The sequence below is a fragment of the Oncorhynchus tshawytscha genome, linkage group LG02, assembly GCF_018296145.1.
Source record: "Oncorhynchus tshawytscha isolate Ot180627B linkage group LG02, Otsh_v2.0, whole genome shotgun sequence".
Taxonomy (NCBI): Eukaryota; Metazoa; Chordata; class Actinopteri; order Salmoniformes; family Salmonidae; genus Oncorhynchus; species Oncorhynchus tshawytscha.
This window is the reverse complement of record NC_056430.1, coordinates 48,428,813-48,452,684: the sequence shown is the minus strand read 5'-3', so window position 1 is coordinate 48,452,684 and position 23,872 is coordinate 48,428,813. Positions and strand designations below refer to the sequence as shown.

The window sequence follows — 23,872 nt, the reverse complement described above, 5'->3', positions numbered from 1 at the left end:
TACAAGTGGATGTCATCACCATCACACACTGTATCCCGGCTATGGATATGGGCAAGGCCGTTGCTATGCTCTGTGGCATGGTTACCCTTGGACTAACGCTGTGGATAGGTCAATGGTTATGATGATCATATTTGTAGTGTCACTCACCAACTTTCTCTCTCTCTCGCTCTCTCAGGATTGTGTGTAAGCTGGCTGACGCGACAGGCTACCGAGTGCAAGAGGCTCATGTGGAAGTGTGTGTGAGGGACTGCACACACGCTGACTACAAAGCCATCTCACCCAAGGCCTTCACTTTTGTGGTAAGCCCCAATCATGCCTGTGCTCAATTGTCCTTCTGTAATGTTGTATCCTTTCATCATTGGGAGAAAACAAACAAACAGTGGATCCCAGAACAAATGAATTCCTGACACGTGTTGATATATTCCTCTTCCCCAGTCTCCCTACTTCACGCGTGTGCAGCCCTCCAAAGGCCCCCTCTCGGGGGGCACCCGCATCACCATCGAGGGGAGCCACCTCAATGCCGGCAGCGCTGTGGCGGTCAAGATCGGCCTACACCCCTGTCGCTTCGAGAGGTGAGCTCTCTGACAACCCTGGAACAATGACTATTGTGTTTAAGGCTGCATTGTTTTGATGTTATGGCAAGGAAGAACCAGAATTTTTGGATGCGAATGACCGCCCACCATTTGTGAAGGAAATGGCTTGTTTACGGGCATGACTTCATTTGTTTTTGGGAATGACTGCCCACCGTTTGTGTTGGGAATGGCTTGTTACGGGCATGACTTCATTTGTTTTTGGGAATGACTGCCCACCGTTTGTGTTGGGAATGGCTTGTTACGGGCATGACTTCATTTGTTTTTGGGAATGACTGCCCACCGTTTGTGTTGGGAATGACGTTCTCTGTTTACGGGGATGACCGACCTCTGTGTGTCTGGATTTTTACTTATTTGCTTTCCAGTGACGACAAATGATCTGGGAGTTAGGGTTGAAAAATGCTCTACGTGAGTCACGTTTCCCTTTTGGGCTATAGGTTACGGGCTGGGTAAGTTTTCCGACACTCTACCAGAGAAGCTAGAAAGGTGAAAAGGCAGGACACGGAGATGTTCTGTTCTCCGGTAGCAGGTGCTCTCTGTCTCCATAGTCTTTCATGATGAAACACGCGCTCTAACTCGCACGCACAGTACCAGTCAAATGTTTGGACACACATTGTAGGGTTTTTCTTTCTTTTCACAATTTTCTACATTGTAGAATAATAGTGAAGGCATCAAATATTGTTTTAGATTTTAGATTCTGCAAAATAGACCGCTTTGCACTCTCTTGTCATTCTCTTTTGGCAGTGCTTTTCCAACCGTCTTGAAGGAGTTCCCACATATGCTGAGCACTTGTCGGCGGCTTTTCCTTCACTCTGCAGTCCAACTCATCCCAAACCATCTCGATTGGGTTGAGATCGGGTAATTGCTGAGGCCAGGTCATCTGATGCAGCACTCCGTCACTCTCATTCTTGGTCAAATAGCCCTTACACAGCCTGGAGGTGTGTTGGGTCATTGTCCTGTTAAAAAAACAGATAATAGCCAGATTGGATCGCGATTCGCTGCAGAATGCTGTGGTAGCCATGCTGGTTATGTGTGCCTTGAATTCTAAATAAATCACTGACAGTGTCACCAGAAAAGCATCCCCACACCTCCTCCATGCTTCACGGTGGGAACCACACATGCAGAGATAATCTGTTCATCTACTCTGTGTTTCACAAACACGCGGCGGGTTAGAACCAAAAATCTCAAATTTGGACTCATCAGACCAAAAGGACACATTTCCACCGGTCTAATGTCCATTGCTCGTGTTTCTTGACCCAAGCAAGTCTCTTCTTCTTATTGGTGTTCTTTGGTAGTGGTTTCTTTGCAGCAATTCGACCATGAAGGCATGATTCACGCAGTCTCCTCTGAACAGTTGATGTTGAGACGTGTCTGTTACACGAAACTCTGTGAAGCATTTATTTGGCCTGCAATTTCCGAGGCTGGTAACTAATGAACCTCCTCTGCAGCAGAGGTAACTCTGGGTCTTCCATTCCTGTGGCGGTCCTCATGAAAGCCAGTAATCATAGCGCTTGATGGTTTTTGCGACTACACTTGAAGACACTTTCAAAGTTTTTGAAGTTTTTCGTGTTGACTTACCTTCATGTCTTAAAATGATGGACTGTCGTTTCTCTTTGCTTATTTGAGCTGTTCTTGCCATAATATGGACTTGGTCTTATACCAAATAGGGCTATCTTCTGTATACCACCCCTACCTTGACACAACACAACTGACAGGCTCAAATGCATTAAGAAGGAAAAAAATGGCACAAATAAACTTTTAACAAGGCACACCTGTTAATTGAAATTCATTCCAGGTGACTACCTCACGAAGCTGGTTGAGAGAATACCAAGAGTGTGCAAAGCTGTCATCAAGGCAAAGGGTGGCTACTTCAAAGAATCTGAAATATAAAATCTATTTTGATTTGTTTAAACACTTTTTTTTGTTTACTACATGATTGCATATGTTATTATTTCATAGTTTTGATGTCTTCACTATTATTCTACAATGTAGAAAATAGTCAAAGTAAAGAAAAACCCTGGAATGAGTAGGTGTCAACTTTTGACTGGTACTGTGTGTGTGTGTGTGTATATATATATATATATATATATACACACACACACACACACACACACACACACACACACACACACACACACACACACACACACACACACACACACACACACACACACACACACACACACACACACACACACACACACACACACAGCGAACTCACAGCGTACCGTGCACTCATCTAAAGCCTCAAATGAACATGTGTTAGCAGATGGCGGGAACACCTCACAGAAGAACGAGTGCCTTGTTAAGACCTCTCAAAGAAGAGGGTTTGGGAATTTCTCTGAAATGTAGAAAAGAGAACTGAATCAGAGGAGAACATGGGAGAAGACAAACGTTCCTCACCGTAGTAAAAGATCCAGGATATACCCATGCATTTATCTTGCAACGCAGACTGTAGTTTTCCGGACCAATTAGCTTTAGACGTAATTGCGCACAAGGCACTATCAACATGATTGGTGGGTGGTATATAGACAGCCGTATGTGACATGGTTTGTACAAGAGGCATATATGCATGCAGCAATGTCATCTGTTGATATCGGGGAAACATGTTGAGCTAAAACATTGACTGGCTCTGGAAAGAAAGCTGCTGTCTTTGATATAGTATTGGAATTACCAAAAATAGTACGATCTAAATTGATGGCAATGTCGATAATATACTGTATGATGGGCTACATTTTGAGCTGTTTTGGTCCAGTCACATGGGGCTCATCTCAATAGTCTGAAAGTCCCTTCATCTCTCCTCGCCTTCATCTGCGTTGATCAGAAAACACAGGATAGGTGAATTCAAGGTGATGGATTCCCACCGGCGGTTTGATGCCACCTTGTCTAGTTTGTAGCAGTGCAGATGAAGGCGAGGAGAGGAAGCCACTCTAGACTATTGAGATGCAAACCTCGCACAGCACAATTCAAAGCATTGTTCTTTCAGTCCCACTCTAGCTGAGCAACATTCTATGTCTCTAAAGTAATGGACTTGGAAAGCGTTTTCCCCTTTTTCTCGCGTCACGTCCAAACATTTTGCCTTTCATCTCCAAGTTCAACGTGGCCGCTTTAATCAATGCCTATTTACCCCGAGTCATTCAGCCACTTATCTCCCTCTGAAACCAATTTCTTCCCCTTCTCTCTCTCTCTCTTTCTTTCTCTCTCTCTCACTCTCTTTTCCCATTCTTTTGAACCGGCTGACAACAACCTTGTCAAAATATGTACGGCATACCGCGGGTGTTGCCGGCGAGTGTTGTGGATGCAGTTGCCCGGGCAACGTGGTGGTGCAAGCGGAATACGGGAAAAAGCGCTTTACTTTTTTCTTTTTTCCTTCCCTTCTTCCCCCTGTACACCTTTCAGCGGAGCCCTGGAAGACGGGGCGTTTTAAATTGCTTCTTACGAGACAGCAGGGATGTGCTCGCGGAAAAGCATCCTTGCTTATTTTCCCTTCCACTTAGTTCCCCCTCAGCTGCTGTCGTCTCTCTAGTATTTTTTTCCCTCTTTCCTCTCCCTCTCTCTCTCCTCTCAATTTCTTGTCCATAACAGATGGGATTTGTGTATGAAATAGTCGTTGTGTAGGGTAGTTAAGTGTGTGCACTCATCACACACACGCATGCACACACCATGTGTACGCACACGCGCCATACATGTGCATCGATTTCACATGCATTCTACAGAATCTTGCAAACAAATACACACACACACACACACACACACACACACACACACACACATACACACACACACATACATGCATCCTAATATGCACACTCACAGGAACACTCACATTATGCAGATGTTCAAACACGGCAGGCTTCTGCTGTCTGCTTTGCCAACACTAAAACATTTCATCAGAGGAGATGGAAGTCGAGTGCAAAGTTTGTCCAACTAACCCGAACCGCAAAACTTTCGTAATACAGCACAGCTGGCTAGGTGTCTGAGAGGGTTGCATCATCTAGGGATGACCGGCATTCTCTGGGCCTCTGCCACTCCAGATCAGTCAGGGAGAGAGAGAGTAGAGAGAGGTCTTTGAAGCCAGAGCTCTGTGAAAGTCTGTCTGACGAAACCCCCGTCTGAAAAGCTGAAAGCACTGGGGCTCTCTGCAGTGTGTGTGCGTGTGTGTGCGTGTGTGTGTGTGTGTGACATACTCTTCCCTTCATGTCAAATACACACATCACCCGGTGACATACTATACGATACTTTATTGTCCATTGTTTTTATTTATTTATTTGAACCTTTATTTAACTAGGCAAGTCGGTGAATAACACATTGTTATTTACAATGACGGCCTATGTTCCTTCATGTAACACACTCCCTCTGCCCTTCCAGGCGGAGTGCCAGGGAGATAGTGTGTGTGACGCCGGCGGGTCTGACTCCCGGTGGTACCCCCGTCATGGTGGACATCAACTCAGCCGAGCTCAGGAACCCAGAGGTCAAGTTCAACTACACCGAGGACCCCACCATCCTCAAGATAGAACCTGACTGGACTATTGCAAGGTGAGTGGGAACTGGGCCTGTATTGACAAAGCATCTGAGACGACAAGTGCTGGTCTAGGATCTGTCTTTATAATCATTATGATCTTAGATGCAACGCTGATCCTAGATCAGCACTCCTACTCAGTGGACACAGGCCCTGGTCTAAAACTGTTTGGAACTAGTCTTTGTTTTTTTGCTTTAGATCTTTTGATGGACAGTTTTATTTTAGTTATATTTGGAGATCTGAGAGGATTGGATAGGTGTACGGCAAGAAATGTGGCACTAGCGCCCTCTTGCAACTATATTGCTTAGACCTATCCAGTCGTCTCAGATTCTCCACAAGTGCACAGCGGGTAGGGGTTGATTTGGGATTGGGCATTAGTCTTAGCACTGAGCCAAGTATGCTGTAGGCACACTTCAGTTTCACACACAGTATCGAGTGACATCAAACACGCAGGCGCTGGTATTTTTTACCACACTTATTTTCCCCCTGAAAACGGGTACAACAGCAAATCTTGGTAGAAAAGGGCCTCGAAAGCCGCTGGTAGCTTGTGTTGCAGTCGACGCAAAGACTGTATGAATATTGTCTGACTTATTCAAATGAGACAATGTAGTGAGCCAGTTTGCCACAGGAATATTTATGAACAAACACAAGCTGTGTACAGAGCAGGAAGTGGATTCCAGTGCAAAACGGGCTTGAAAGAATGACCTAGAAAAACTGAGTTGATGCTCATTGCTCAGGCAGGCAAGCAGATAGCACACTTGATGCTCCCTAAATAGTAACGTGGCCTTCTATCAACTCAAACAGTCTGGTTGACTGAAGTAATGTCTTTCTGGAACACCTTCTATAGGTCACCTGTCTTGTAATGCATTATAAAGACATTACATGGTATTTATTGTAAGGGACATTTCAACACTTTTCAACTCGACACTCAATTATTTTTAAAGTGACCCCCGATGTCATCATAAGAAGTCCTTTTCCTTGCATATATATTTGACTTCATGTAGAACATTTCAATTTTCACACATTTAGAAGCTGGTAGGGTGCTGCTGGACATAGTAGATATGTGATTTTGTATTTTTTAAAGTGGTCAAGTGCCCCTTTTAATATGCATTTATAGTCTCTTATAAGGACCCATAGAAGATTGAAAAGCAAGTTCAATGGAGAGTGGATCCAGGTGAGGAAACAATGAGCAACTAATTGATAAACCTAAAATGGCGACCATGGAGAAGTATGCACAAAGTGTTTAAGTGCTTCCATTCAGCCACCGGGATGATTTGCAGGTGCATTTCAAGGGCACCCAAACAGACATGATGCCGTCAGACTGAAAAATGTCCGCCAGTCGCTAGGGGGAACGGGACAAACCACTACGGAGACATCACGAGGGGAAAGTAGAGGTGAAAATAGGCGAAGCGTTTTTAAAATCTCCGTAGGGGCCGGAGAGACGGTCGGCAGACTCGACACACGACCGAGGTGCGAGGAGGCGAGCGGTCTCATTTGGAACGGAGGTGTGAAAGGAAGGAGTGGAGATGTAGAAAGGAGGATGAAAAGGTGTTAGCGTCACTGGCGTTAGCCTCAGGAGGGAACGTGACCTCACTGGCTCGCTCGTTATTTGGTGTTTTTCTCACCGCTCCCGGAGGATTGGCTGTTTCTCCTCCCGGCCAATCATGACGTGTGTACCTCGCAAAAGCAAATTTGTTGCCGCATCCTCTACGGCAACCTTTTTCACACGCCCGCAAAAAACAACAAAGGTGGTTTCCGACACACGTTCTCACCACAAGACGTTGGTTAAACATACCGAGGGTCGACACAACTCACTTGTTACTTTTCAGCTTGTGCTGGCACACTGACAGTCTCCCTGTGCTAAACTCGCAGTGACTAAACAGCACAGCGGAGATGTCACATAGGAATGGGTTTCACAACGTCACCTGGAATCAGTACACGTTGCAATCAATAGAAGTCAACTCCTACCAAGTGCCACTCTTGGTTACCCCACACCATCTTGCAGCCTCTTGAGTGGTGTTCCATCGACCCCTTTGTCTGTAACAAGTATTTGCTTTAGTGTCTTTACACAGACGAGCAGGTGGGCCTCGGGTAGGTTGGCTTGCATGCTTACTGACTCAAACTTGTCACATTGCGTCATGTCACTCTGGTTTAGGGAGGTCAGCTCTCCTGTGGTTGAGAGGGGGGTGTCTGGTGGGGACGTGGCTCTTGCCCATGTTACCCTTGTCCTTATGGGTAATTGTCAGGTGAATTGAAAAAGTCAAATGGTGAAAAGTTCAGAGAGCCAGCAATTCCACAGTCTGGGTCAGGGCTGGGCGATATGGAATGAATGCAATATTCTAAATGCCTGTTTCACAGAATCAAGTTTTCTTTTTTTCTTTTCTTTTTTACGAGCGTTTATGTCCGCTTGTTCTCATATGTTGTCTTTGTCTCGTTCGCTTCTTCTGTGCTGTGCACCTTCCCATTTACACCAGAGATCTGTATATAATGATGAGATGCTCATGGTTCTGCCTTAACAATGGGAGTCATTGTCCCAGAGATGACAAGCTTAGGTTCAAAATAAGTGCATAGAAATGCATTGGGCTTATTTTGGACAGATTTTGGCAAGAGCGCTCCTCTTTCTCCCAAGTCCCTCTCCCTACCACTTAAAACAACAAAGGTGAGAGATCACTTCTTCCTCTCTGACAAACGGTTTATACTCGTAATTTGAGGTTTGGTCCAACAGAATCGCTCATATGCATACCAAAATGCATGGAGACATTATTTGACTATAATAGAGGAGAAGATAACCTTTCGAACCATACGCGGTTTATGTTTGAACTCAAATTTCGGGCAGAGCAGAAACTACTAAAACGGATGTACCAATGAACACTGATTCTGGAAAATGCTCAGTTTGTCGCTCACGCGCATTAGGGTACCACGTCTTGCTAGTAGCATTTTAGTCAAATAAAGATGACTATTCTAGCTGTCTAGACTGTTTTATAAATGTGCAATAAGCATAAAACAAATATGTGAGGAATTGGCAACTCGTTCATTGTGAGGAATAAGGTAGGCCACTTGATGTCTTGAAAAAGAGGAGAGCCGCAGACTCTCCGATGCAATAATTTAATCACCCGACGTTTCGACAGACAAGCTGTCTTCAATCAATCAAATGTATTCGTTAAGCCCAGCCTAAAACCCCAAAAACAGCAAGCAATGCTGATGTAGAAGCACAGTGGCCAGGGAAAATATACCTAGAAAGGCAGGAACATAGGAAGAAACGTAGACAGGAACCAGGCTTTGAGGGGTGGCCAGTCCTCTCTTCTGGCTGTGCCGGGGTTGAGATTATAACAGTACATGGCCAAGATGTTCATAGATGACCAGCTGGGTCAAATAATAATAATCACAGTGGTTGTCGAGGGTGCAACAGGTCAGCACCCCCAGGAGTAAATGTCAGTTGGATTTTCATAGTCGAGCATTCAGAGTTAGAGACAGCAGGTGCGGTAGAGAGAGAGAGAGTTGAAAACAGCAGGTCGGGGACAAGGTAGCACGTCTGGTGAACAGGTCAGGGTTCCATAGCCACAGGCAGAACAGTTGAAACTGGAGCAGCAGCACGACTAGGTGGACTGGGGTATAATGACAAACACTGCGGGTCACTAGTTTATATAGTGTCAAAGGACACACACAGGTGTCTGTAATCATGGCCGGGTATGGCTTGATATCATTGGTTCATTTTCAGATATAAATAGATCATACAGAAACATAAGTGGATAGCAAAGCAACAATATGGCTACATGGGCCTACAAACATTTACAATGAAGAGCAATGTCACAATAATCACAAGAATGGCATCAGAGTCTATGTTGAGACCGAGGGTCTTTAAATGAAAGATGTGAACAAATTGTCAAGGTCATCCCCTCTCCTAGGGAGGGTGACGTGTTCAATGTCGATATAACTTAGGGGTGGTGGTCCGCAACAGGAAGCGTCAAGTTTTTTTCCCCTAATGTACTAACGGTGCTCCGAGATTCGTGCTTCCCGGAATTCCCGCTTCCTTTTGCCAACATCATTTTTACCACAAGGACAAGTTTTATAAGATAAATAACTGCCTTTAGTGGAGCAAGTGATGGCTCCAGTTTCCCTGTTTGGGGGTGTACATTTATAAGTGCCACTGCATTGAGCGCAGCCGTTACACTTGCAGTTTCCATCCGGTAGAGGCACAAATAGACGTTGTGCAGGTTATGTCGGAGTGGTAAATCAGAGTTTTACCAATTGATCTCTGAGATTTCTGCACCGCGAGAATACGACCAAGGAGAGGGCCCGAAAACACATATTGTCATCAGATCTTAGAATGTGCCAATGTTTGAACGATTCCCTTAATTTGTTGAGAGCACTTTGAATAGCGGGTAGTGATTTCAACATTTGAACAAAGTGAACAAACAGTTGGAGGTTACTGAAGGTTGTGTTCATAACATTGCCCTGTTTTACCTCAATGGAGAATTTATTTGACTAAATGGATAAATACAACGGTTAAAGCCCGGACATGAACCAAAAGGCTAAAACAAGGATTAAAAAGTAAAGAGCATAAAATCTAGCCAACCTGCTCTCCTCTAACCTTGCTTTCCACCCCAACTGCCTCTCTCCCGCAAACACACATGCACCTGTATTCAATCAACTCAAATTGGTGGGAGGGGCTTACCATACACAATTAGCAAATCCTGATTCTAAACACATTTCTTTAACACACTTAACTGCTGCAGGGGAAATGGTGGGGGAAAAAACCATGTTAACTATGGCAGGATATGAATTATGAGTGAAAAACAGGGCCCTTCGACAGAAACATTTAACACACACACTGGGGAATATCTGCCATCTTCACACAGACGACGATTAAATCGGGTGTCTTAGTGCTGGGCTGAAACAAAAGCCTGCACGTCCAGTACCTCTCCAGTACCTGAAATGGACAATATCATTTTGGGCATTTGGAGGTGGTTCATTGATAACCTAACAACTCACATTAAATTATTCCGCTGCTCTGTCGTTCACTACATACTTTAGTCTGAGACTGCCCTCATTGAAGTTGTTTGTGACGAGTGGTATTGTAAAAAATTAATTTAAAAAGTCATCAGCGATTAGATCGTCTCTAAACCAATCAGAGTATCAAAGCCGATGACAAACTGCCACTTTACCCACGTGTGTTCTGGCTCTGGCCCAACTAATCGGTTTCTGGACCAATTAGACGGCCCCGGATGTGTTCGCGTTCGGCGAAGGGTCAGGGAGGTACTCAGATCCAGACTCATTGCAGCGAATGGCCATGGGCAATAGCTTAGCGTTTGGCCGGAGCAAGGAGTCTGGGTAGCCGGGCAAGTTCATTGAGGTAATAATCTAGTATTTTGGTCCCTTCCCTGAAGCTATTCGAGTTTAAACAAGCTTTTAATATGCAAGTGCGTTAGCGTTGCCATCATTACCTCTGATGGAGTGCGTGAAATGGCTCACGTACTCTACAGTGTCGAGGACTCATTAACACTAATGCCAGAACTGGGTGGCCTTTTTCACTTTGACAAAAATGTGATGTATCAGGCAACCACGTGGTTCTCTGGAAGATGTGGTTCTCTGGAAGATGTGGTTCTCTGGAAGATGTGGTTCTCTGGAAGATATGGCCACTGCGTCCCAAATGGGACCCTATTCCCTTCATAAAGCACTACTTTTTTACCAGAGGCCTTTCAGCCATGGTATGCTTGTTATGGCCTTTTTTGCAAGATATCAGGGAAGATATCACTGGGTATAACTGCAAGATATTAGTTTGAAAAATTGCGTGTTACAGTGGATGGAGGTTTCAGGGGTAATTGGTGTCCCTCTCCCAAATTCTTTGTCTGCATCCCAAATGGCACCTTATTCCCTATATCCCCCGTTCGAAGCTCGCGGACAACGATGCGGGCCCAGAACGGGGTCAATCCGGGCCTCGGGTCCCGGGAAAAATAATAATAAAAACACAAATGCTCAGGCTTTGACCCCTGTTATCATATAAACATGCATAAGGCATGGAAGAATTCGCAGAATTGCAGGAAATTAGCTTTAATATTTACTCTCCATCAAGAGGGGTGTGAACAGTTTGGGGTTGTGAGGTGGGGGTTTGTTACTACGCCGATAAATGACAACATCCATCCAGACCTTTGCCACCTAGGAAATTTGTGCGACCGGACCTTCTCAAATAGTACTCGAGTGCCCCTGCACTATATAGTGCACAAGTTTAGACCGGATCCCTTGGGCCCATTTTGGACTCACCCTCTGCCTTCTGTAATATTAGAAAAAACACGAAGTGCCCTTATTCAATATTTTGATGCGATCGAACAGTGAATGTGATTATTGCTTTGTTATTGTAGTGTATAAGTGTGTATGTGCTGTTATGGGTTTTGTTGTTGATGGTTTCCTCATTTTCAGTGGCGGGACTCTGTTGACCATCACTGGCACCAACCTGGCTACCATCAAAGAGCCGAAGATGAGAGCCAAGTACGGGAAAGCCCAATCTGTCAACGTGAGTACTACTGACCCAACACGCATACATACTGCACACACGCACCGTCAAGTATAACTAACCTAGTGAGAACACACAATTCAGTCCCATTCAAAATCCTACATTGCCTAACTTTATCTCTAAAACCTAACCTAACCTTAACGCTAACCCTGACCCTTAATCTAACACTAATTCTAACCCTAAACCCCCTAGAAATAGCATTTGACCTTGTGGGGACTAACAATGTCCCCAGTTGGTCAAATGAGTGTTTGTTTACTATTCTTGTTGGGACTTCCGGTATAGTGCGTGAGTATAGTTAAACATGTGCGCACACACACACACACACACACACACACACACACACACACACACACACACACACCTGACCCGGTGATCAACCAGCCCCGGGCCTATTTATGGGTGTGTTTTTTTGGTGGTGAATCTCCATTTAACAGGTTAACCTTTTTGAAATGTCAACCAGCAATAAACCTGGGCTGTCTGGCAAATCCCTCCATCCTTCCTTCACCCAGCACCACAGGGCTAGGTTAACCTTTTCTCTTTCAGTCTGCCCTCTCCATTCCTGTGTCTCTCTCTCTCTCTCTCTCTCTGTCTCTCTCTCTATGTCTCTCTCTGTCTCTTTATGTCTCTCTCTCTCTCTCTCTCTCTCTCTCTCTCTCTCTCTCTCTGTCTCTCTCTCTCTCTCTCTCTCTCTCTCTCTGTCTCTCTCTCTCTCTGTCTCTCTCTGTCTCTCTCTGTCTCTGTCTCTCTCTCTCTCTCTCTCTCTGTCTCTCTCTCTGTCTCTCTGTCTCTCTGTCTCTCTGTCTCTGTCTCTCTCTCTCTGTCTCTCTCTCTCTGTCTCTCTCTCTCTGTCTCTCTCTCTCTGTCTCTCTCTCTCTGTCTCTCTCTCTCTGTCTCTCTCTCTCTCTGTCTCTCTCTCTCTCTGTCTCTCTCTGTCTCTCTCTGTCTCTCTCTGTCTCTCTCTGTCTCTCTCTGTCTCTCTCTGTCTCTCTCTGTCTCTCTCTGTCTCTCTCTCTCTCTCTCTCTCTGTCTCTCTCTGTCTCTCTCTCTCTCTGTCTCTCTCTCTGTCTCTCTCTCTGTCTCTCTGTCTGCTTTTTCCCTCTTCCGTGTCACCATTTTTATCCGTCTGCCCCGTGCAATTTCAGACCCTGCTAGCTAATGCACTGTGATAACTTGGCATGCCAGAGGGGGACTGGGTGGCGTGTTGTGGAAAAGTAGAGTGGTGAGGCGACTCAAACGTTTCCAAAGCGTGTGTTTAGGATTGTTTGTTAGCGTCAGTCTAACCCTTGTATATGCCCTTACTGTCTCAGTCGCTCTGCATTAATGGGAGCGGAGAATGTTTAGCCCACAGGGGCGAACAGCAGGAGATGATTTTGGCTTTTTTGGTTCTTTGTTTTTGTTTACGTTCTTGTTTAGATTGTGGAAGCTATGAACCTATCCACTGTCCTCTCTCAGCGCTGATTTTACTCAGATGTTGTTTTGTCATGTGTTTTTGTTGACATATTTTTTTTTACATTAGTTATCTTTTTTTGGGGGGGGGGGGCTAAATGTCAGTGTACTGTGATTCATCCACCATTCCCTTTTTTTGTGTGTGTTTTTTCCTACATTTTGTTAGCAATTTGTATTTATATTATGGAAGCTAACATTTAAATGTAATCGTATTTACGTAATGAACTTATCCATCCTCTCTCTCCTTCAGAACTGCACAGTGCTTAACAACACAGTGATGGTGTGTCTGGCGCCCTCTGTGGCCGTCTCGGAGAAGGGCTTCTCAGAGACGGGCAGCGGTCCCGACGAGATCGGCTTCATTATGGACGACGTGCGCGCCACACTGGTTGTCAACGAGACGTTCAGCTTCTACCCGGATCCTGTGATAGAGCCGCTTAGTCCCACGGGCCTGCTGGAGCTCAAACCCAGTTCCCCACTCATCCTCAAGGTGAGACTGATGGAGACTGGAGACCAGGGTGGGGGAGGAACGTCCAGGATTGTGGTTGGGGGGGGTCCTAGAGTGGAGTTGGGGGATTCTGAGGAAGCTACCAGTGTGGAGGAGTGTTATTGTGTGCAGCGTGGGGCCAAGTTTGGAGGAGCTTTAAAAAATATTTTTTTAAATCTCTCCCAGGGAGGAGAAATTACACCGTATGAAGGCCTCCAGGTTCAATTGTAACCGTCAAATTGTAGACTTCAATCTCACCCAACCGACTCAGGTTAGAAAAGAGTTAAAACTTCGCAGCTGCATCCAACATATTTATGAAATGACATTGATGTCAATTTTAATTGCCCTCTTTCTCTTAAAACCTTCCATCAGAAATGGTTGTCCTATTCATTTGTTCCCTACCACCCTTTGAGCTATTGCCTTTTCAAAAGAACGCTTTGAGATCCGACATCACCTTAAAAGGCGCTACCTGTGCCGTCCCCTGCTGTCATAGGCCGAGAGCCCTTTGAAAAGTATCATCCAAATACAACGCAGATGTGCCACTTGCACCTGTTCCCCCGTCAGATAACGTCAGAGCGAGTTCACAGCCAAATGGTAACTTTATACCAGAGCCTTTGAATCCCTCTTGCGCTTATATACTGACTCGCTTATTTTGTCATCTCCCCTCTCTCCTTGAACTTCAAAGCCATTCCTCTGGAGAAGAAAAAAACCTCCACCTTGGTACTGTATATCATGGATATTTTATATGAAATCAGCTTTATTTTCCTTATAGCCAATCAGAAACGAGCTGGGAAGTTGAGAAAACTGTGACCCTCACAGTTTAAATAAAGATTCCATAATGAACCCTTACAATCCTTTGATTGCTGCGTCTTCCGCTTCTCTGAGAAGCCGGAGGGGGGGGGCCCACATTAAACTGGCATCATATTAAATAATTGTGGATAAATTAGATGTGCATCAGATTTTCCAAGCAATTAATTCCTCTCCCTGCAAAGCCTCGTGGGTAAGTGGTGGTGGTGGGGGGGGGGCAGGCAGGCAGAGACGTGGGTTTATTTATCTCTCTAAATTGGTTCCCTCTCGGCCAATGAGACGCCGCGAAAGCCCCCGTCAGGCTCAACTAAACGCCACCAGAATCCCAGGTCTCCCTACGCTGGGTCTTGACTTTACTAAAGAACCGCCTGTAGCTAATAAGACCTCGCTACGGCATCTGTGGAATTAGGACTTGATCATCAGAAATCACCCCCTTTCTATGTATGATTAAATAGGTATGCACGTGACTGACGGTTCGAGGTGAGAGGGTGTGTTCACGTGCATGTGTGTTGAGTTTGTGTTGTGTGTGTGCGCACATGCGTTCCTATGCATTCTCCTGAGCTGTGTGTCTAACGTGGTGTGTGTCTGTCGCGGTCTCTCTCCTAGGGTAAGAACCTAATCCCGGCTGCCCCTGGTAACGCTCGTCTCAACTACACGGTCCTGATCGGAGAGACACCCTGTGTCCTCACCCTGTCAGAGAGCCAGCTGCTCTGTGAGTGGCCCAACCACACGGGAGAACACAAAGTCACCGTAAGTACTCTACTGAAGCCTCTTCGACTTTGGGTTGGTCTGTGCTGTGTGTCGTCTTGTGCGTCATTGGATCGCACTGTGTCGCAATCACGTTTCATCTCTCTAGTTTATCGCTCGTCTCGGTGTTTCTCTCTTTACGTCCTCTTTCTGTTCTATACTCTTTCAATATCACATGACAGTCCGGTCTCCTCTTTTGTCATGTCCATATCCCCCATCCCTCTATTCCTTCCTCTTTTCCCCTGGCCTGGATTCGGTTCAAAGGAAGAGTAGAAGAGATGGAGAGAGTATCAGAAGGATGGACCATTTTATTCTCACAGTCTCTTCTACTCTTCTTTTGGATGACCTCTCTCTCTCTCTCCATTGCGTTGTTCTTTTTTTCCGTTCGCATACAAATCCACACACGTTGAGGCTTCCGGTGCGTGTAACGTTGATTGTGTTCATAGGCACGGCAACTTGATGAATTCAATTCTGAATATGGCTGACGATTTCTGCAGGGATTTGCGTAGACATTGGTATCCAATGCAGCCCAGAAATGACGTCTGGCCAAAGAGGTCCATGTCTATATTTTACAGTCCCTCGGTTGCATGTGGTGTTTGATCGATATCGGCCGGCAAATTACAATTCAAGGCCTATAGCGTTATGTTCTTGATTTGAAAGGGTTACCAAGGGTGCATCTCAGTACACTTCATGTTTTTTCTAGACTCCTCGTCTCCTTTTCTTCTGCACTGATTACCACAATGTTGTGACAAGGATAGGAATTGGAGTTGCATCTTAGCAGCTTAGATTTTGAAAGTAATTTTACACTGAACAAAAATACAAATGCAACATGCAACAATTTCAAAGATTTGACTGAGTTACAGTTCATATAAGGAAATCGGTCAATTTAATCCCTAATCTATGTACTTCACAAAACTGGGAATACAGATATGCATCTGTTGGTCACAGAACTTTTTTTTTAAAGGAAGGGACGTGGATCAGAAAACCAGTCCGTATCTGGTGTGACCACGATTTGCCTTATGCAGCACAACACATCTCCTTCAGACAGAGTTGTATCAGGCTGTTGATTGTAGCCTGTGGATGTTGTCCCACTCCTCTTCAATGGCTGTGCAAAGTTGCTGGATATTGGCGGGAACTGGAACGCGCTGTTGTACACGTCGATCCAGAGCAACCCAAACATACTCAATGGGTGACATGTCTGGTGATGGAAGAACTGGGACATTTTCAGCTTCCAGGAATTGTGTACAGATCCTTGCGAAACATGGGTTGGTGGTGGCGGATGAACGGCACGACAACGGGCCTCGGGATCTTGTTACGGTATCTCTGTCCATCGATAAAATGCAATTGTGTTCTTTGTCCGTAGCTTATACCTGCCCGTACCATAACCCCACCGCCATCATGGGGCGCTCTGTTTATAACGTTGACATCAGCAAACCACTTGCCCACATGATGCCATACGCTGTCTGCCATCTGCCCGTCACAGTTGGAAGAGGGATTCATTAGTGAAGAGCACACTTCTCCAGCGTGCCAGTGGCCATCAGCGGGGCAAACGCTCACCTGCGAATTCGGTTACGGCGCTGAACTGCAGTCAGGTCATGACCCTGTGAGGACGACGAGCACGCAGATGAGCTTCCCTGAGACGGTTTTTTGAAAGATTGTGCAGAAATTCTTCGGTTGTGCAAACCAACAGTTTCATCAGCTGTCTGGGTGGCTGGTCTCAGACGATACCGCAGGTGAAGAAGTATGATGTGGAGGTCCTGGGCTGTAAGTGGTTACACGTGGTCTGCGGTTGTGATGCCAGTTGGACCTCCTGCCAAATGCTGTAAAACAATGTTGGAGGCGGCTTATGGTAGGGAAATTCTCTGGCATAAGCTCTGGTGGACATTCCTGCAGTCAGCAGGCCAATTGCACGCTCCCTCAAAACTTGAGGCATCGGTGGCATTGTGGTGTGTGACAAAATGACACATTTTTGAGTGGCCTTTTATCGTCCCTAGGACAAGGTGCAGGTGTGTAATTATCAATGCTTTTGCTGAATCAGCTTCTTGATATGCCGCACCTTTCGGGTGGATGAATTATTTTGGCAAATGAGAAATGCTCACTAACAGGGATGTAAACAAATTTGTGCACAACATTTGAGAGAGATAATATTTTTGCATGTGGAACATTTCTGGGATCTTCTATTTCAGCTTATGAAACATGGGACCAACACTTTACATGTTGCGTTTTATATTTTTGTTCAGTGTAGTTGAAACTAGGGCTTGTGTAATTCATACTGTGCGAAGGTGAGACTATTTCTTCTAGCCCGGGCGTTGCGACAAGGAAACGTATTCAACTAGGTTTGGAATATGCTCACGCGCTGTCACACACATACACCAGCTTTGTAGTGTAGCGCTAGTGTTACAGGCTTTGGTTTGTCAATTTCTGTTTTGAGGTTGGACTTGTGCTCATCAGCACGTAGGGCGCACCGATTGGTGTCGACTCATTAGTCAGCATGTGTTGCACCTGTGCTGGTTGCCATCTTGTTAGTTTGAAGGTGTTTCACTGGCCCAGGTGCTATTTAAGAGTGGCTGGCCCAGTGCTCCTGTTGTCTTGAGAGAAGTGGAGGGTCAACACCTTTTAGTTGGCGCTCCCTATTTGATATCTCGAAAAACATTTCTTTGTCTGATTTCCCATATTTAGTTCTGCTCCACCTTTTTGGTTTGTTTCCTGTCTTTGTTTGGTGTGGGTTTGTCTTTTGTTTTCCTCGTCTTGGGAACATTTAGAGGGGCTCATGGTGTGTGTCTTTTAGGTTCCCGTTGTTGGACACCCTCAAGAGTGTCTTTCAAAACCCCTCCTAAACCCCCAGCTGTTTTGGTTGTTGGTCAGTGACTGTTAGTTTCCCACTTCTGTTTGAGTGACGTTTTTGGTTTTCTTGCTGGGGAACGTAACACTAGCATGTGTGACAGACACTGGGGTGTGAGAGAGACTCTATATGGCTTGTTGGGGTCTGCCTGTGCAAATTACGGCTGTTAAATGGACATTTCAAAAATGTACTTCGTATTTATAATCTCCAGCACCACCCCAACGTCAAAGTATGTTTTTTATAAAATACAAAAATACACAAACTTATAATTTAAAACATTTGCGCGTTTCTGTTTTGTAGTAAAAAATATAAAGATAAGTGTTTCCAATGACATAAACCAATTAGTAGGCAATGCCTATTCATAATTAGTTAACATCACACAATGCACACCGATGATGTCATTGGAAACACTTATCTTTCTCTATTTTTTACTACAAAACAGAAACACTCAATCTTTTTTATTACATATGTTGATGGTGGTGCTGGAAATGATGAAAATGAAGTTGAAAAATATTGACATTTCCCTTTAACAGCTCCTCACTGAGAGAGGCTTGGGAGGTAATGAATAACTAGATGGAAATAGCAGCGACAAAGAGCTGGAAGTCCTGTGTGTGTGTGTGTGTGTGTGTGTGTGTGTGTGTGTGTGTGTGTACACTCTATTTCTGCTAAATTACATCTAATTCACCATATGACTGTGTTGAAATGTGTGTTTTAAAGGTATTGTCCTATGAAGAATCTAAAACCGTGTGTGTTTCACCCCCCCAAGGTGCGCGTTGGGGGCTTTGAGTACTCCCCCGGTACCATCCAGATCTACTCTGACAGCCTGCTTACCCTGCCCGCCATCATCGGCATCGGAGGGGGTGGCGGCCTGCTCCTATTGGTCATCATCGCCGTGCTCATCGCCTACAAGAGGAAGTCGCGGGACGCCGACCGCACGCTGAAACGCCTGCAGCTCCAAATGGACAACCTGGAGTCCCGGGTGGCGCTGGAGTGCAAGGAAGGTAAGCCACACCTGTCAATCAATTACATTAAATTCAATTAAATTCAACTTTATTGACCTATTCAGGACGAGGAGGCTAAGCAACAGCTGTCAATCAACAAAAAGTAGGCCAGGTTTCTCGCGACTTGAGGGGCTACTGCACTGGTGGTGCAGACATCTGTTCCAGCCCAGCACACGAACAGTCGCTGAATCGTGGTCTTCCTGAGGAGAATACAAAACAAATTGAAATAGGAGAGCGGTGTTCTAGAGGCAGAGCAGGACAAGCTCAATATCCATGTACTTCCTCTCCATCCAAAAACACACACACACACACACACACACACACACACACAAAATGGCCCTCCCACGGGGTGCTGCTTGCTCTTGGTACCCATCCAGAAGAACACTTTGATCGGGGCTCCGCCGCCCGGCGCCAGATGTTGGGTTCCTCCCCAATGCGAGGTCTGCTTGGATGGCCTTTCTGTTTTAGGAAGGGAGGGAGGGAGAGAGAATGGTGGATGGAGAGAGAGAGATATGAAAAGGGGGTGGAAGAGCTGGGGAGAGAGAGAGAGAGAGAAGGAAAGGGAGGGCGGGAGAGGGGGAGGTGTCTGCAACGCGTGCTCTCACATTAACATTTGTTCATTTGGCACACTCCTGATCTGGTGGGAGGCCAATGATACTGTCTGTCTATCTGTTTTGGGAGAGAGTGGAAATAGAGTAGATTTGATTTTAGGCTTCCTTAAAGATAGATGGAGAGAATGGGAGCGCGAGAGTAGAGAGAGGTTTTAGGATTCCATAAGGAGAGTGAGAGAGAGAGTGAGAGATTTGGATAATGTGTAGATTTGAATGCGCCATAAGGGGAATCATACTGCAGCATCTGCTCTGCAGTTTAGAGAACCTAGAAGTAGCCCATCCCATGCTTAAATATTTTCACAAGATAGCGAGACTGTAGCCTGGGTTCCGGTCTGTTTATCTAACATTCCACTCCTTATACTCTGTCATTTGCCAAAGAATGACTTGAGTGTAATGTCAGCTAAACCGACTGGTACCCAGGCTGGCAAGACTGGTGTGATATGAAGCATTCTTAGTAACAATGCATTGTACAGTTAAAAAACACAGAGTGCAGGAAACCGGGCTGTGGTCCCTGTCATCACAATGGCCATCTCTGCCCAGCGCCACATGGCAACAGACACAGATTGGCCGCCGTCTTCGCCACACTGTCCATCCAGGGGTCACCACCTTGTCTGTCCCCCACAGTCACCACAGATTGATGGAGAGCGACAGGGAGAGATAGGTAAAGGTGCATAGGGAGAGATGGATAGAGCCCCAGAGACTGGAGAGATGGATAGAGCCACAGAGAAGGGAGAGATGGATAGCGAGAGGGGGAGATACAGGTGCGAATGGATAGAGGGACAAGAGGCAGGGTGTGATAAAGCAACCGAGAGATGGATAGAGGGTAGGAGGGTATGTGAAAGGGAGGTACAGGTAGAAATGGATAGAGAGAGATGAGGGGACACAGAAATGGAGAAAAGGGCATAAGGAGAGATGGATCAAGGGACAGAGAGAGGGTAAGATAGATAGAGAGCGATGGGGGGGTCACAGGGAGGTGGATAAAGAAGGACAGAGAAAAACGATATGTGAGCGAGAGATCGATCAGACTGTTTATTTCCTTATTTGTTTGTGGGGTTTCTTTAGTCAAGATTACACGACAAGAGACGGAGAGGTTATTCACACAGAGTTCTCACATGCGCCGAATACAACCGTGAAATGCTTACTTACAAGCCCTTAACCGACAGCGCCGGTTAAGAAAATATTTACAAATTAAACAAAATCAGATGAATAGTAACACAACAAAATATCAGTAACGAGGCTATATACAGAGGGTGCCGGTACCAAGTCAATGTGCGGTGGAACAAGTTAGTCGAGGTGAAGTGACAAAAACAAAGGGCGTGGTGTCCATGTAAAAAGTCCGGTGGCCAAGTGTTCCGCAGTCTTATGGCTTGGAGGTAGAAGCTGTTCAGGAGCCTTTTGGACCTAGACTTGGCCCTCTGGTACCATGTGCTGTGCGGTAGCAGAGAGAACATTCTATGACTTGGGTGACTGGACTCTCTGACAATGTTTTGGGGACTTCCTCTGACACCGCCTAGTGTAGAGATCCTGGATGGCAGGAAGCTTGGCCCCAGTGATGTACTGGGCAGTAAGCACCTTACGGTTGAATGCCGAGCAGTTGCCATACCAGGCTTTGATGCAGCCGGTCAGGATGCTCTCGATGGTGCAGCTGTATAACTTTTTGAGGATCTGGGGATCCATGCCAAATCTTTTCAGTCTCCTGAGGGGGAATAGGTGTTGTCGTGCTCTCTTCACGACTGTCTTGGTGTGTTCGGACCATGATAGTTTGTTGGTGATGTGGACACCAAGGAACTTGAAACTCTCGACCAGCTCCACTACAGCCCTGTCAATATTAACGGGGGCTTGTTCGGCTCACCTTTTCCTGTAGTCCACAACCAGCTCCTTTGTCTTGCTCACATTGAGGGAGATGTTGTCCTGAAACCATACTGCCAGGTCTCTGACGACCTCCTTATAGGCTGTCTCATCGTTGCCGGTGATCAGGCCTACTACTGTTGTGTTGTCAACAAACTTAATGATGGTGTTGGAGTCGTGCTTGCCCATGCAGTTGTGGGTGAACAGGGAGTACAGGAGGAGACTAAGCATGCACCCCCTGATTGTCCCCAGTGTTGGTTGTTGCCTACCCATACTACCCATACTACCTGGGGGCGGCCCGTCAGGATGTCCAGGATCCAGTTGCAGAGGGAGGTGTTTAGTCCCAGGGTCCTTAGCTTAGTGATGAGCTTCGTGGGCACTATGGTGTTGAACACCGAGCTGTAGTCAATGAACAGCATTCTCACATAGGTGTTCCTTTTGTCCAGATGGGAAAGGGCAGTGTGGAGTGCGATGGAGAATGCGTTATCTGTGGATCTGTTGGGGCGGTATGCAAATTGGAGTGGGTCCAGAGTTTCAGGGATGATGATGATGATATTGATGTGAGCCATGACCAGCCTTTCAAAGCACTTCATGGCCACCGACTTTAGATGCCACTGAAAGAAATGGAGGGGACCTACAATGGGTCACAGGACACTCATGTAGAGAGCAGAGTGTGTATGAACAGTGGGACACACTAAGATATATCATGCGGCCACTCTGCTGCGTGGGGAGCTCTGCGGTAGGGAGAGAGGTGAAATGTGTGTTTGCGTAGGTGTGTCCATATTTCTTCCAGCTCTTGGTGTACTCTCTACTCTACCCGAGTTCACGTAAAATCAGTCCAAAATGTTTAGCTTTTATCCTACAACAACACTGACACATATTTAACACATGACCAATGTTAAAACTGTCAATGCCGTTCTGTACGTACATTAACAATAGATTAACTGTCCTTGTGCCTCTCTACTCCTCCCTCCCTTCTCTCTCCTAAGCCTTTGCGGAGCTGCAGACAGACATCCATGAGCTGACCCAGGAGCTGGACGGAGCTGGCATCCCCTTCCTAGACTACAGAACCTATGCTATGAGGGTCCTCTTCCCCGGTATCGAGGACCACCCTGTGCTCAAGGAGATGGAGGTACGGGTCAGTAACGCCCAGGGTTCCAATTATGCATGGACTCTTAGGGGTGATGTAATTCTCGTGGGGGGGGCTTGTACTCAAACCATGGTAACCCCATAGCAATGCTGATCTAGGATCAGGTCCTCCTGATCCTAATAGAATCTGATAGGCCTATTATGATCTAATAAGCACTTGATCAGCACTCCTACTCTGGAACACTGTGAATACGGGCCCGGAGACCTTTCGAACAATCTGTGGAAACGTTGAGACTGATAGATGGCCAGAGCATGTCCAGAGTCTGAGAAACAGGGCTCACACATTCAATGTAACACTCTTCCATTCTATTCCATTATTTCGCCACCCAAGAGAGGTTACGTATCGATCACTCAACTGCGCCACATTGCGTCATCAGGTCAAGATATAACCTATTACAATACTATCACGAGCACACACACATACACGCACAGTTGAATTCGGAAGTTTACATACACTTAGGTTGGAGTCATTAAAACTCGTTTTTCAACCACTCCACATATTTCTTGTTAACAAACTATAGTTTTGGCAAGTCGGTTAGGACATCTACTTTGTGCATGACACAAGTCATTTTTCCAACAATCGTTTACAGACAGATCATTTCACTTATACCTCGCTGTATCACAATTTCAGCGGTCTGGTCTGACGAAACAAAAATAGAACTGTTTGGATATAATGATCATTGTTTGGTTTGGAGAAAAAAGGGGGAGGCTTGAAAGCCGAAGAACACCATCCCAAGCATGAAGCACGGGGTCGGCAGCATCATGTTGTGGGGGTGCTTTGCTGCAGGTGGAACTGGTGCACTTCACAAAATAGATGGCATCATGAGGGAGGAAAATGATGTGGATATATTGAAGCAATGTCTCAAGACATCAGTCAGGAAGTTAAAGCTTGGTCGCAAATGGGTCTTCCAAATGGACAATGACCCCAAGCATACTTCCAAAGTTGTGGCAAAATGGCTTAAGAACAACAACAGTCAAGGTATTGGAGTGGCCATGACCTCAATCCCATAGAAAATGTGTGGGCGAAACTGAAAAAGCATGTGTGCGCAAGGAGGCCTACAAACCTGACTCAGTTACACCAGCTCTGTCAGGAGGAATGGGCCAAAATTCACTCAACTTGTTGAGGGAAGCTTGTGGAAGGCTACCTGAAACGTTTGACCCAAGTTAAACAATGTAAAGGCAATGCTACCAAATACTAATTGAGTGTATGTAAACTTCTGACCCACTGGGAATGTGATGAAAGAAATACAAGCTGAAATAAATCACTCTCTACTATTATTCTGACATTTCACATTCTTAAAATAAAGTGGTGATCCT

General features: G+C 45.8%; 1 protein-coding gene across 2 annotated transcripts in view; it reads left to right on the top strand.

Moving 5' to 3' along the window:
* Positions 1-23,872, top strand: part of LOC112233724 (plexin-A1-like) — a 327,164-nt gene that overhangs the window by 281,541 nt on the left and 21,751 nt on the right. Inside the window, exons 14-21 of one of the 2 annotated variants that reach the window (XM_042300320.1) lie at positions 176-299; positions 436-572; positions 4,959-5,126; positions 11,527-11,620; positions 13,317-13,553; positions 14,964-15,107; positions 18,713-18,947; positions 22,396-22,544. In XM_042300320.1, coding sequence (XP_042156254.1) covers positions 176-299; positions 436-572; positions 4,959-5,126; positions 11,527-11,620; positions 13,317-13,553; positions 14,964-15,107; positions 18,713-18,947; positions 22,396-22,544 — 1,288 coding nt within the window. The remainder of the gene's footprint in view (positions 1-175; positions 300-435; positions 573-4,958; positions 5,127-11,526; positions 11,621-13,316; positions 13,554-14,963; positions 15,108-18,712; positions 18,948-22,395; positions 22,545-23,872) is intronic. The other variant, XM_042300324.1, reaches the window with a different exon arrangement.